The sequence below is a fragment of the Choloepus didactylus genome, chromosome 3 (assembly GCF_015220235.1).
Source record: "Choloepus didactylus isolate mChoDid1 chromosome 3, mChoDid1.pri, whole genome shotgun sequence".
Taxonomy (NCBI): Eukaryota; Metazoa; Chordata; class Mammalia; order Pilosa; family Megalonychidae; genus Choloepus; species Choloepus didactylus.
In genome coordinates this window covers 2,271,904-2,286,728 of record NC_051309.1, presented here as the reverse complement: position 1 = coordinate 2,286,728, position 14,825 = coordinate 2,271,904, and the positions used below count along the sequence as shown (strand labels likewise).

At 40.6% G+C, this 14,825-nt stretch overlaps 1 protein-coding gene across 5 annotated transcripts in view; it reads left to right on the top strand.

Annotated features, from left to right (window-relative positions):
• The window catches only part of POLN (DNA polymerase nu), a 237,108-nt gene that overhangs the window by 85,397 nt on the left and 136,886 nt on the right, over positions 1 to 14,825 (top strand). For 4 of the 5 annotated variants that reach the window (XM_037829257.1, XM_037829259.1, XM_037829258.1 and 1 more), the window contains 3 exons: positions 10,925 to 10,981; positions 11,970 to 12,023; positions 12,595 to 12,660. The exons of the other annotated variant lie outside the window; for it this stretch is intronic. In XM_037829257.1, coding sequence (XP_037685185.1) covers positions 10,925 to 10,981; positions 11,970 to 12,023; positions 12,595 to 12,660 — 177 coding nt within the window. The remainder of the gene's footprint in view (positions 1 to 10,924; positions 10,982 to 11,969; positions 12,024 to 12,594; positions 12,661 to 14,825) is intronic. 5 annotated transcript variants of the gene reach the window in all.

The window sequence follows — 14,825 nt, the reverse complement described above, 5'->3', positions numbered from 1 at the left end:
AATGATCTGTGATGATACAGGTCACGGTGGTAGTTACCTCTAGGGAAAAAGCAAGTGGGCTTTTGGACAACCTGTAATGTCCCATTCTTGACCTGGACAGTGGCTACACAAGTTGTTCACTTTGTGGAAATTCAACAATGATCTTGCACTTTTCTGTGTGTGTGTCATATTTCAACTTTTAATTAAAGAAATTGTAACCAGTTATATCAGCAAAAATGGTGGAGTAGGTACTCCAAGGTCCTGTCCTTCCACAGAAACACTAACAAATTAATCAAAAGCTGTCAGAATAAGCTTTTTCAGAGCTTGGGAAAATAGTCAAAGGTTTACAGCAATCAATTGAATGCAGGATCAAGGAAAGGGCAGTGTGAAAATGGCAGGAGAGCTTTGTGGCATTTGTCGTACTCGGGCCTGGCAGTGATCTTGAAGACTGCAGTCCATGTTCCCGATAGGAGTCCTGGTCCCTGGTTCCAGAGGAAGAAGAGCAGACCTTTTCTTAAAGAATTGTGTTTGTCTGTTTTAACCTCTCTTGGGCTATCTGAAGGATTGGCATAAGGCACTTGCCTTTGCTTTACCTGAATTGAAACTCTCTCAGGGGGAGGGGGGAAATGGCTACACAGAGGGCATTCCTCAAAAACACTGAAAGGCAACTAACTAATCAACCCACTGCCACCTTCAGTAAAAGATTATGATTGAGGAAGCAGTACCAAGGCAAACACACTGAAAACCTGGGAGGAAAAACTGAGGAGATTCTTTGGGAAATTAGAGCATTGAAATGCTTCTCCATATACCAAGGAATTTAGAAAGCCACACACATGCCCAGGACATGGCACGTGCTCAGAAAAGACTGAGAAGGCCCTAAGCTTTTACTTTCAGCTGAGTTTTAGGCTCTTTGCAAGAAATAAGTGAAGGCTATGGCAGAGTTGTAAATGGCCTGGGTAAGCATTGAAGGAGTATCCCAACACAGAGTTCATCTGCACAGACTAGCAGAGTTATTTTTTTCTCTGTCTTCTTTCGTGTTTTCTTTTTCTTTTTCTTCTTGGCATTTTTGGCTCTCAGTATTCAAGGAAATCTCTGTTAAAACACTAACTGACCACAAGTGAGAGGAACAGAGATTTCACAGACCATACAAATGAAGAATACATCTCTACAAAAATAGTATAGGAATCACTAAACAAACCAACAGTGACAACCTACACAAGCAACAGAAACAAACCCTGAGGAAGGGGGATAATCCCATTTCCAGGTTCCTACATTACAATATTCAAAATGTCCAGTTTTTAACAAAAATTCATGAAGTGTGCAAAGATACAAGATAGCATGGGCCATTCACAGGAGAAATTAATGGATAGTTTCCCTGAGGAAGCACAGACATTGGACTTAATAGACAAAGACTTTAAATCAACTGTCTTATGTTTGCATAAAGAGCTCAAGAAAACCAGGAAAACAATGTATGAACAAACAGAGAATATCAATAAAGAGATAGAATTTATGAAAAGGAATCAAACAGAAATTTCAGAGCTGAAAACTACAATAACTAAAAAAAAAAATTCACTAGGGGGTTTCAATAGTAGATTTGAGCAGGCAGAAGAAAGAATCAGTGCCCTTGAAGATAGGCCAATTGAAATTATCCAGTCTGAGAAACAGAAAGAAAACAAGAGTGAATAAAAATTGAGCAGAGCCTAGGACACATGTAGGGCAACATCAAGTGTACTCAGATATACATTATGGAAATTCCAGAAGGAAATGGGAGAGTGGCAGAAGGAATATTTGAAGAAATAATGGCTGCATACTTATAAAAGACATGAATCTATGCATCTAAGAAACTTAATGAACTCCAAAAAGGATAAACACAAAGAGATCCACACTGAACTACATTGTAATAAAACTGCTGAAAGACAAAGACAAATAGAATCTTGAAAGCAGGAAGAGAGAAGTGGCTAGTCATGTTCAAGGGCTCCCAAATAATAGTAATAATTAATTCCTCAGCAGAAACCAAGGAGACCAGAAGGCAGTGGGATGACATACTTAAAGTCCTGAAATGGAAGGAAAAAAATCCTGTCAACTAATGTGGCAGTTTGAAGCTGTTATGTACCCCAGAAAAGGCTATGTTCTTTTAATCCATTTCTGTGGGTATAGACCTATTGTAGGTGGGACCTTCTAATTAGGTTATTTCAATTGAGATGTGACCTGCCTCATTCAGCATGGGTCTTAATCCTCATACTGAAGTCCTTTATAAGAGGATAAAACACATACCGAAGCAGAAAGATGAAGCCCAGAGAGCTTAAAGTAAAGCCCCAGAGAAGCTAAGACAGGACCCACAGAAGCTCAGAGAGGAAGCTACTGGAACCAGAAGCTGAAAGCAATGAAACCTGAGAGTGGAGAACCTGCAGATGCCAGCCATGCACCTTCACATGTGACAGAGGTATCCCAGATGCCAGCAGCCCATCTTCAGAGAAGGTACAGTCCTGTTGATGCCTTAATTTGGACATTTTCATGGCCTTAGAATTGTAAACTTAAAAGCTAATAAATCCCCATTGTAAAAGCTAACTCATTTCTGTTATATTGCATTCCAGAAGCTTTAACAAACCAAAACAACTAAGAATTCTATACTTTGCAAAACTATCCTTCAAGAATGAAGGATAGAAGGAGAAGATGGCAGCTAGGTGAGACAGGGCCAAAAAATACCTCCATGAAAAACACTAGATAAAAACCAGAAAGTGACCCAGAATACTGGTTACAGCAATGTGCCAGCTGGATGAGGTCTGTTAGTTCCACAGGGGCCGTATACTTGGTGAAACTGGGAGTCTGCATTCTGAAACGAGTGAGTAAGCTCTCTGGAAGACCCGCAGCCACACGGTGGTCTGGGGAAGCCAGGGTTTGGCATTTGGAGACCGACGGGCTCTTTTTAAAAAAAAAAGGGGGGGGGGAACCCAGGAGCGGCTGCAGCTGCGATAGTGGGAACCACGCAGTAAAACACAGCAAGAGGGGGGCTGGGCTGGCCTCTTGGTGTCTGGCCTGGAAGATAGCCCACTACAGATACCCTCGGGGCTGGGGAAGGGAGGAGAGAGCCAGAAGCAGAAAGAAACCCCGCGGCTAGCAGCTGGCTCCCCGGAGGGCTGGACAAACTCTTGCCCGGGGCCGTGCCCACAGCCCAGAGTGCCGCCAGTTGTCCCGGAGCTGGGAAGGAGGAAGGTGCGAGGAGGGGGGTGTGGAGACGCCCCGTTCGGCCATCTTTGCATCGGGCTGAAAGCGCCCCGGCATGGCCGGCGGCACGGGGCTTCCCTTGAGGAACGGCGCGCACTGCTGACATAGCACGGCATTCCCTCGGCAGAGGTCCTGGAGGATCATGGCTGGGCGGGGGTCCCGCTCGGAGAACCTAGAGACACTACGCCAAGTCTGGTGGTTTGTGGGACAGCGAGAGAAAAGGTCTGGGGCTAAAATGAAATGAAGGATTAGACTCTTGCGGCAGCCTTGAATCTCCGGGAACCTGGGGGATTTGAATATTAAAGCTGTCCTTCCTCCCTGGCCACCCGTACACACGCCCCACATTCAGGGCGGACGGCTCCAGAACACACCCAAACTGAGTTCTCCAACTGAACCCCACAAGAATCATTTCCCCACATACCGCAGGGACAAGGTGGAGAACTGACTTGAGGGGTATAGGTGACTCACTGATGCCATCTGCTGGTTAGTTAGAGAAAGCGTACGCCACCAAACTGTGTTTCTGAAAAATTAGATAGGTATATTTTTTACAACTTGAAAGAACCCTATCAAGCAAAGCAAATGCCAAGAGGCCAAAAACAACAGAAAATCTTAATGCATGTGATAAAACCAGATGATATGGAGAATCCAACTCCAAACACACAAATCAAGATATCAGAAGAGACACAGTACCTCACACAATTAATCAAAGAACTACAATCGAGGAACGAAAACATGGCAAAGGATTTCAAGGATATCAAGAAGACCATGGCCCAGGATATAAGTGACATAAAGAAGACCCTAGAAGAGCATAAAGAAGACATTGCAAGAGTAAATAAAAAAATAGAAGATCTTATGGAAATAAAAGAAACTGTTGGCCAAATTAAAAAGACTCTGGATATTCACAATACAAGACTAGAGGAAGCTGAACAATGTCTCAGTGTCCTAGAAGTCCACAGAACAGAAAATGAAAGAACAAAAGAAAGAATGGAGAAAAAAAATCAAAAAAATCAAAATGGATCTCAGGGATACGATAGATAAAATAAAATGTCCAAATTTAAGACTCATTGGTGTCCCAGAAGGGGAAGAGAAGGGTAAAGGTCTAGAAAGAGTATTCAAAGAAACTGTTGGGGAAAACTTCCCCAACCTTATACACAATATAAATACACAAAGCGTAAATGCCCAGCGAACTCCAAATAGAATAAATCCAAATAAACCCACTCTGAGACATATTCTGATCAGACTCTCAAATGCTGAAGAGAAGGAGCAAGTTCTAAAAACAACAAAAGAAAAGCAATTCACCACATACAAAGGAAACAACATAAGATTAAGTTGTGACTACTCAGCGGCCACCATGGAGGCGAGAAGGCAGTGGCATGACATATTTAAAATTCTGAGAGAGAAAAATTTCCAACCAAGAATACTTTATCCAGCAAAACTCTCCTTCAAATTTGAGAGAGAGCTTAAATTTTTCACAGACAAATGCTGAGAGATTTTGCCAATAAAAGACCTGCCCTACTTCAGATACTAAAGGGAGCCCTACGGACAGAGAAACAAAGAAAGGAGAAAGCGATAGAATTTTAACAGACATATATAGTACCTTACATCCCAAATCATCAGGATACTCATTTTTCTCCAGTGATCACGGATCTTTCTCCAGAAGGGACCATAAGCTGGGACATAAAAGAAGCCTCAAGAAATTAAAAAAAAAAATGAATATACTCAAAGCACATTCTCTAACCACAATGGAATACAAATAGAAGTCAATAATTTTTGAACTGTAACGCCACTGTTTACTTCTACATGATATAAAATACAGAAACTCTAATGACAAATCAGTGGTTTTGAACTCAGTGTAAAATATGTAATTTTAGACAACTATATAAAGGTGTGGGAATGGAGGAGTATAGGAACATAGTTTATGTGTCCTATTGAAGTGAAAGTGCTATCAAAGAAAAACAAGATTGATATGGATTTAAGAGGTTAATTTTAAGCCCCAAAGTAAACACAAATTATCAGAGGATATAACCATAGAGATGAAAAGTAGAGTTTGGGTTAAGAGAAATGGGGGAAGGGGCAATGGGGAGTTAAGAAATGAGTGTAGGGTTGCTGTTTGATGTGAAGGGAAATTTCTAGTAATGGTTGGTGGGAAAGAGCATTACAACATTCTGAATGTGACTAATCCCACTAATGGAAGGCTAGGGAGGGGGTGGAATGGGAAGATTTAGGCTGTATATATGTTTCCACAATTGGAAAAAAAAAAAAAAAGGCAGTCTAAATAGAAGACAATTGAATGCCAAGGATGAACTTGAATGGGATTGAAGGATGGAAGACAGGTGGCTCAAAGGGACACAGTTGAGACATAAGGAAAAGGAAATATAGAATATAAGCTTTGTATCATTGTTGAATCTCTTGTACTTCTTAGCTGTGCTTAATGGGAGTGCATAAAAGAATGATCTTGTTCATGGGAAGTGTATACGTGAATTATAGTGTATGCTCAAGGGTGTGTGCAGCTAGCTCTCATATGTTCAGAAGACAGAGCAATAGATGATGGATGATAGATAGGGAGGGAGGGAGGGAGGGAAAGAAATAGCGATGTGACAGCATGTTAAAGTTGGTGGATTGAGCTGTCGGGGGGGCAGTGTATGATGGAATTCTGTGTATGGGGTTAGTATTGTTTTTGCAAGTGTTCCTATAACTTTGAATTTATTTCAAAATAAATAAATAAATAAATATACTCATATACGTGTATGTATTTACAAAAAAAAAAAAAAAAAAAGAATGAAGGATAAGTTAAGACATTCCCAGATAAACAAAAACTAGAAACCTGCCCTATGTGAAATGCTAAGGGGAGTTCTTCAGACTGAGATGAAAAGAAATTAGACAATAACTCTAAGCCATATGAAGAAATAACACTGGTAAATGTATCTGTATTTTTGGTTTGTAACTTCCCTCTTTTTCCTCTATGATTTAAAAGGCAAATGCGTAAAACAATAATTATAAATATATGCTAATGGACACAGTAATATAAAGATGTAGTCTATGACAGTGACAGTATAAAGAGGTGTGCTGGTTTGTATTACGTCCCCCAAAAGGCCATTATCTTTGATGCAGTCTTGTGTGGGCAGGAAACATATTAGTGTTGATTGGGTTGCAGACTTTTGATTGGATGTTTCCATGAAGATGTGATCACTCAACTGTGGGTGAGATCTTTCATTGGATAATTTCCATGGATGTGTGGCCCCGCCCATTCAGCATGGGCCTTGATTAGTTTACTGGAGCACTATATAAGCTCAGAAAGAAGAAGCAAGCTTGCTACAGCCAAGAGGGACACATTGAAGAATGCATAGAAGCTGAGAGGAGCTGCAGATGAGAGACCGTTTGAAGATGGCTGTTGAAAGCAGGCTCTTGCTCCAGAGAAGCTAAGAGAGGACAAACGCCCCAAGAGCAACTGAGAATGACATTTTGAAGAGGAGCTGAGGCCTAGAGAGAAACGTCCTGGAAGAAAGCCATTTTGAAACCAGAACTTTGGAGTGGACACCAGCTATGGCCATCCTCCAGTGAAGGTACCTGATTGTTTATGCATTACCTTTGACACTTTATGGCCTTACAACTGTAACTGTGTAACCAAATAAACCCCCTTTATAAAAGCTAATCCATTTCTGGTGTTTTGCATTCTGGCAGCATTTGCAAACTAGAACAAGAGGGAAGGACAAGTTTATTCAAACACCATAATCACGTGGAACTTTGAATAGGGAGTGAGATCTGGTTGGTTCGTACAGGTTAGCATGAAACTCTGATACATCCCAGAGTAATTTGGGCAGAGAATAAAAAGTCTTTGCAAAGCCCTTTTGAGGGCTTGGGGGAAAATGTGGAAATATTAAACTTCTCCACCTGGGAATTCCTGATATTCTCACAAGCATTGGGGACTACCATTGTAGTAGGCCAAGCCCTTGATCTTGGGGCTTGCCCTTATGAAGCTTGTTACTGAAAGGAGAGGCTAAGCCTACTTACAATTGTGCCTAACAGTCAACCCCAGAGAACCTCTCTTGTTGCTCAGATGTGCCTGTCTCTGTCTAAGCCCACTCGGCTGGTAAAGTCTCTGCCCTCCCCCCTACATGGGATGTGACTCCCGGGGCGTAAATCTCCATGGCAATGTGGGACATGACTCCCAGGGATGAGCCTGGACCTAGAATCATGTGATTGAGAAAGCATTCCTGACCAAAAGAGGGATGAGAACTAAAACAAAATAAAATTTCAGTGGCTGAGAGATTTCAAAGTTGAGTCAAGAGGTCATTCTGGAGGTTAATCTTATACATTATATAGATATCCCTTTTTAGTTTTGTCTATTAGAATAGCTAGAAGAAAATATCTGAAACTTTTGAACCGCAATCCAGTATCCTTGAATCTTGAAGATGATAGTATAACTATAAAGCTTGTACGGTGTGACTGTGTGATTGTGAAAACCTTGTGGCTCACACTCCCTTTATCCAGTGTATGGACAGATGAGTAGAAAAAAGGGGGACAAGTAGCAAATGAATAATAGGGAAAAGGAGTATGAGATGTTTTGGCTATTCTCTTTAACTTTTATTTTTGTTCTTATTTTTATTTTTATTTTTTGGAGTAATGTTCCAAAAGTTGATTATGGTGATGAATGCACAACTATATGATGATTCTATGAACAATTGATTGTACACTTTGGATGATTGTATGGTATGTGAATATATCTCAGTAAAATTGCATTTAAAAAAAGAGGGAAGGACAGGGATGTATAGGAGCAGAGTGTTTATACACTGTTGAAACTAATTTGATAATATTCACACTAGTTGTTATAAGCTTAAGATGTTAATTGGAATCTCCTAGATAACCACAGAGAAGGCAACTAAAAAATATACAAAAAAAGGACAAAAGAAGGGAATCAAAATGGCACACTACAAAAAAAAAAAAACTAAATTTTTTAAAAATGACAGAATGGAGGAATTGAGGAACATAAAAGACATAAGATATATAGAAAAAACCCAACAAAATGGCTGAAGTAAGTCCTTCCTTCTCAGTAATTACTTTAAGTATAAATGGTTTAAACTCTTCAATCAAAAGGCCAAGATTTGCAGAATGGATTAAAACAAAAACGGGATCCAACTATGTGCTGTCTGCAAGAGACTCACATTAGATCAAAAGACACCAATGGTTTGAAAGTGAAAGGATGAAAGAAGATATTTCATGCAAATAGTAACCAGGAGAAAGCTGGGGTGGCTATACTAATATCAGACAAAATAAATTTTAAAAATTTTTATAAGAGATAAAGACATTATATTGATAAAGCATTAATCCGTTAAGAGGATATAACAATTATAAACATATACACACTTAGCAACAGAGTCCCAACATATGAGATAAAAATTAACAGAATTGAAGGGAGAAATAGAGAGTTTTACAATAAAAGTTGGAGATTTCAATACCCACTTTCATCATGGATAGAACAACTAGACTTAAGATAAGTAAGTAAATAGAGGACTTGAAGCGCACAATGAACCAATTAGACCCAACAGAGTTACACAGAACACTCCCCCCAAAACCAGCAGAATGTGCATGATTCTAAAGTGCACATGAAACATTCTCCAGGATAGGCCGTATGTTAGGCCCTCAGACAGGTTTCAATAAGTTTAAAAATATCAAAATCTTACAGAGTATCATCTCCAACCATATTAATAGAAAGAAAACTGGAAAATGCACAAATATGTGGAAATTAAACTCTTAAACAACTAATGGGGCAAAGAAGAAATCACAAGGGAAATTAGAAAATAACCTGAAACAAATGGAAAAAAAAAAAAAAAAAAAGAAACAACATACTGAAACAAATGAGATGCAGCAAAAGCAGTTCTCAGAGGGAAATTTTGTAGCTGTGAATGCCTACATTAAAAAAGAAAAAAGATGTCAAATCAATGACCTAACTTTACACCTGAAGGAACTAGAAAAGAAGAGCAAACTAAACCCAAAGCCAGAAGAATTAAGGAAGTAATAAGGATCTGAGTGGAGACAAATGAAATAGAGTATAGAAAAATCAGTAGACAAAAGTCAGTGAAATCAAAAGTTGGTTCTTTGAAAAGACCAACAAAATTGACAAACCTTTAGCTAGAATGACTAAGAAAAAAAGAGAAGACTCAAACTACTAAATTCAGAAATGAAATTGGGGGCATCAATGTTACAGAAAAAGGATTGTAACAGACTACTGCGAACAACTGTATAGCAACAAATTAGATAATCTAGATGAAATGAAAAATTTCCTAGAAACACACACACTACCAAAACTGACGTAAGGAGAAATAGAAAATGATCAATGACCTCTAACAACTAAAAAGATTGAATGTGTAATCAAAAACCTCCCAACAAAGAGAAGTCCAGGACCAGATGGCTTCGCTGGTGAATTCTACCAATCATTTAAAGAATAATTATCACTAATCTGCTCAAACTCTTAAAACAAAAAAAATTAAAAATAGAAGAGAATGGAATACTTCCAAACTTGTTCTGTGAGGCCAGCTTTACCTTGATATGAAAGCCAGACATTATAAGAAAACTACAGACCACTATCCCTTATGAATATAGATGCAAAAATCCTCAACAAAATGTTAGTAAACTAAATGCAACAGCATATTAAAAGGATTATACACTGCAACAAAGTGGAATTCATTGCAAGAACACAAGGGTAGTCCAACAAATGGAAATCAGTCGGGGTATTGTATTACACTAATAAAGTGAAGAAAAAGAACACACGATTGCCTCAGTTGATGTGGGGATGGGGTATGACAGCTTGATGGGTATGCAGATTTTTGGGGGTGATGAAAATGGCTTTTCCTGTTTGTGTTTAAATTGAGGTGAAATTCACATAGCATAAAATTTTAAAGTGAGCAATTCAGTGGCATTAAGTTCACCCACAATTTTGTGCAACCACCACCTCTATCTAGGTCCGAGACACTCCCATCGTCCTAAAATAAAGCCTCATCCCCTTTAAGCAGCTACTCCTCATGCCTCCCTCTCCTGGAACCCACTAATCTGCTTTCTGCTTCTATTCATCTGGCTATTCTAGATATTTCATGTAAATGGAATCATACAAGATATGGCCTTTTATATCTGGCTTCTTTCATACAGCAAAATGTATTTTTGAGATTTCAAAAATATTTTGAAACTTGAAATAGCTGGTGATTGCACAAAATTGTTTAAAATAATTAATTTTATATTATGTGAATTTCACCCCAATAAAAATGTTTTTAAAAATCATAATCATATTCCAGTGCTAACTCCCTGAAATTATGCCCAGATAACCATTATTCTGCTGTTGGGTGTTCCTAGACTGAGTCACACATTTGTCGCATTTTCTTAGTTTATTCCCCTCTGTGGCAATTCACATGCACTGGGTTTAGATTTCCCTGTTTTCAGTCTCAGGTGGAGTCTTATTTCCAACCTCGTGTGAAGTGTCTTTCACTCCCATGCAGAGAATGGGATGATTTTGGAATGGATTAGGATTAAGACACCTGGTAGAGCTTATTATGAATCTACTTTGGGAAAATATGCTCAATTTGCAACATGTATTATGAGGACTTTTTCCAGCTGAAAATAAGTGTTTGAAATGTTAAAATTTGAATATCACATTTCAAAATAAGTGTTTGAAATGTAAAAATGTTAAAATGAAGGGATTATATTGGTGATATTTATTTTCATTTTTTAGTTAAATGTTCTGCAAGATTTTCATCCATTACCGAAGATAGTTTTGGAATATAGGCAGGTAAGTTACATTTTTTTTTTTTTTTTTTTTTTTTTTTGGTAGATAAGTTGGTGATTAGGAGGAAATTCCCTCCTCAGTGAAGCAGCCCTGGCACTGTTGTAAAGTGAACATAGTTGGGTGGCCCCGAGGTGAGTTGTTTGGTTCAGAGGCTTTGGTGCTCCAGAAGTGCACTGGATGTATTTTTTCACGTGGCCTTTATGTTAGCACAGCCTCTCTGTCCTCTGGCACGATTTGACTCAAGGCTGTGATCAGCCCTGCCCAGCCCCGCGAATCCAGGAGGCATGGAAGGGGGGAGACTAGTGGAATCCGGGAGGAAACCCTCGCCGGGTCCTTCGTGCGGGACTTTGTGGAGCAGACGTCCGCGGGGTCGAGTTGAGACGGCTCCGAACGCCTCTGCCCCTCCCGGGTTCCCGGGCCTGGCTGGAGCCCTCGGGCAGTGCTCCGCACCCGGCCTCAGCGCTGACCCGCACCTGCAGGGCCTGCCGCGGCCTGCCCCCGCGCATGCGCCCTCCAGCCGGAGCCTGCCCCTTACCTCCCAGGCCCGCTGTCGTCCAGGCTGGGTCAGAGCCCCTGCCGGCGCCCGTCCACCTGTGCCATCGTGCTGTCAGGACTCACCTGCCGGCCCGCTCGGTCTTTGTCAGGGTGCAGTAGCTGTGAGGGAGCAGAGGGACTGAAAGAGAGCTGAAAAGGAGACACCAGTGGTGGAAACCGGGTGAGGGGTATTCCGGAACTCTCTACCTCTGCAACTTTTCTGTAAATCTAAAATTATTCCACAATTAAAAATTTATTCAGAAGGAGGTGGGAGGTGACTTCTTTCCCTGTGGCTCGGTGTCACTGAATCCTGGTTACCACCACGGTCATTTCAGGGCCTCCTGGAGGCATCTCAGGTGACAACCCTGGTGCCCGCCCAGCGCTGTAGGTGACACTTGAAAGCTTGCTCCTATTTAGATACTTGAAAAAAAAAATTACTCTTGTTTTTGTAATTTAGGTTCACAAGATCAAGTCAACCTTTTTAGATGGATTGCTAGCTTGCATGAAAAAGGTAAGGAGAGCTAAAAAGAAAACACAGATACTGTGATTAAGAATATAATCAATAGTTGAGTTCAGATACATATGTAATCTTTTAAAAATTTTAGCAAATCATATTCTTGAACTAGAAACATGATTTTGTGATTAGCCGGGTCTCTGAACAGCATAAGTGGACATAGCTTAAAACCTTGCGTTACTGTGGAAGCCCTACAGCTGACCTCCGACTTTCACATTTAGTACTGCATCTCTTTTCTGGAATTGTTTGAGGTAGATGTCATTGTTTTAGTTCACTGAGGTCCAAAACATTCTCATCTCCCTAAAATAAAACCTCAGCCCCTTTGAGTGGTTGCTCCTCACGCCTCCCTCTCCAGCCCTGGACACTGTAGGCAGACGGAGCCTGTGACCTGCTCGAGGTACACAGTGACAGGACCGGCCGACAGCTGCAGGTGAAGCTGGCCCTCCCTCTCCTTACTGACCCCCGTGGGAGTGTAGTGTATTGTAGGCAAAGAAACTGGAGGTTCAGCTTGTCTTGACTCAGCCTTGCATTGTTCAGAGTTTAAAATAATTCTTTTTAACTGATAAAGGGCTTCATTTCCTCTACATGGAATCAAACTGGAACTGTGACCGGGAGACTTTCAGCCAAGCATCCTGTAAGTTCCCCTCTTTTTTGTTAAATGCCATTTTTCTAGCCTCATAATTGATGTTTTGCCTAGATGTGTAGGCAATTATGTTTATGTACTTATGATGTGAAGCTATCCACTTATAAGAGACGGCCCCTTTATGTAATAGAGTGTATTTTTTTGTTTGTTTGTTTACTCCTTCAGCTAATATTTACTCAGCCCGTACTATGTTCTAGAAACACAGTGCGGGGACAATATGTGGTCCCCACCCTCCTGAAGCATGTGCGAGGGGCTCCTCGTGTGCAGGAGAGCAGACCCTCCTGTGTGGGGCAAAGGGGACCCGCCTTCCCTTTCCCCGTTTTTCATTTCAGATTTGTACTGGAATTCCAGAAATGGGTTGAAATAGCTTCTGCTCTGGTGACCCCACCCTCCATTTTTCTGTTAACGACAATCTCTGATGCAAACAGCTATAAATGCCCTTGAATTTGTGATGTGGCTTTACTAACACTTAAAGTGATTGACTGTTTTTAAAACGGTCTGTATTTTTTAATTAAAGGAGACTATTCTCATTCCAAAATAGGAAAAGAAATGTAAAGAAATTAGTCAAAGTCTGCTGTTACTCCACCATGTGGAACTGTGGTTAGCATTTTGCTGTCTAACCTTCCAGACTTTGGCTATGCACATGTATTTATAAAATACTATTTTAGTATCTCTTAATATGAATCTGAATGTATATTTAGGTTTAAATATACAAATGAGTATATGTTCATTGTAAAGAACTTCAAATAATATAGACGACTCTAGAATTTAGAAGCCTGAGTCCTACCCCACGGGTTCCCTGGCCTCTGTGAGTCCCGTGGACTGGCTCTGGGTACTCGCACATGGGGCACACGCACACTGCCAGGAGAGAAAGGGCGTTTGCTGCACCTGCTGCAGGAGACTGTGCCAGGGAGAGGAAGGGGGCTGGGACGGGGCAGGCTGGGCGCCAGGGCTGCAGGGAGTGGTGGCCTCTCGGGGCGGGGTGCCCTCACGGGGCTGCTGTCCCCCCCACCCCGAGTGCTTCTAAGGCCGAAACAGCCCTTCAGTCTGTTTCTCTGCCACTGTGCCTGCTGCACCCCTTCTCTAACCAAGGAGTTATTTAGAAATTCCGCTGGGAAAACTCACTTTTCATGGAGGCTCTTGCTTTTGTCTGCATGGGGTTATAAATTCCTTTCTTCTATTAGGTTTGCAGATTTATCTTTTGCTGTGCTTCATTCTCTTCCAGAAATTTCTAATGGTCTGGATTGTGGGTAGCTGTCCTAGCTTTTCAGTGATGCTCCAGTTTTGCTTACTTATTTTTCTGTTATTTCAATTAAATTTTTGACAGGAGAATATGTAGACACAATGTGTGCGTTCAGCTCTTTGAAAGTCTACTTTGTCATTTTGATGGCTGTATTCTGTTCCACTTAATGGCTGTCCTTATTGAAGATTCTTTAGACTGGGTTTTCAGTTTTAATTATTTTATACAGAGATACAAGAAACATTCATATGAACAATTTTGGTACATATTCCTGATGATTCACATAGAATAAATCCCTAGAAGTAGAAATGCTGAGTGAAAGGATATGCACATTTTTAAGGCTTTTGTTATACTTTGCCGATTGTCTTCCAGCAAAAACAATTATTTTACATTCCCAGCACATTGGGTGTGAAAGGCTTGTTTCCCAACATCCTTGCCAATACAAAGAGTTTTCCTTTTTGGCTATTTCCTGATTTAATTGGTTTGGCATCTCTTTTTAATTTCCAGTTATTTAAAAGCTATGTGAGGTTGACCTTAAAAAAAATTTTATTCTCCCATGAATTACTTGTTCATATCATTTGTCAATTTTTCTGGAGGATGTTCTTTTTTCCCTATGGATGTGGAAAAGCTCCTTATATAACAAAGATTAACCCTTTGTAAAATGGTGAACTATTTTGCCCTTAAATTTTTAAATATATATTCTGATTTGCCATACTTAAAATGGCTTTTTTATTATATAAGGAATATGGGGTGATTCTGAAGAATTCAGACAGCATAGAAATAGAAAGCGAAAGTCACGGGAAACTCCCTGGCCCTGAGCTGGCTGCCAGGAACGTTTCGGTGCCCTTTCTCCCTTCCCCTCTTTGTGCAGGTGCCCTCAGCCAGGGGCGGGTGCGGGCGGGGTCCCACCGCTCGT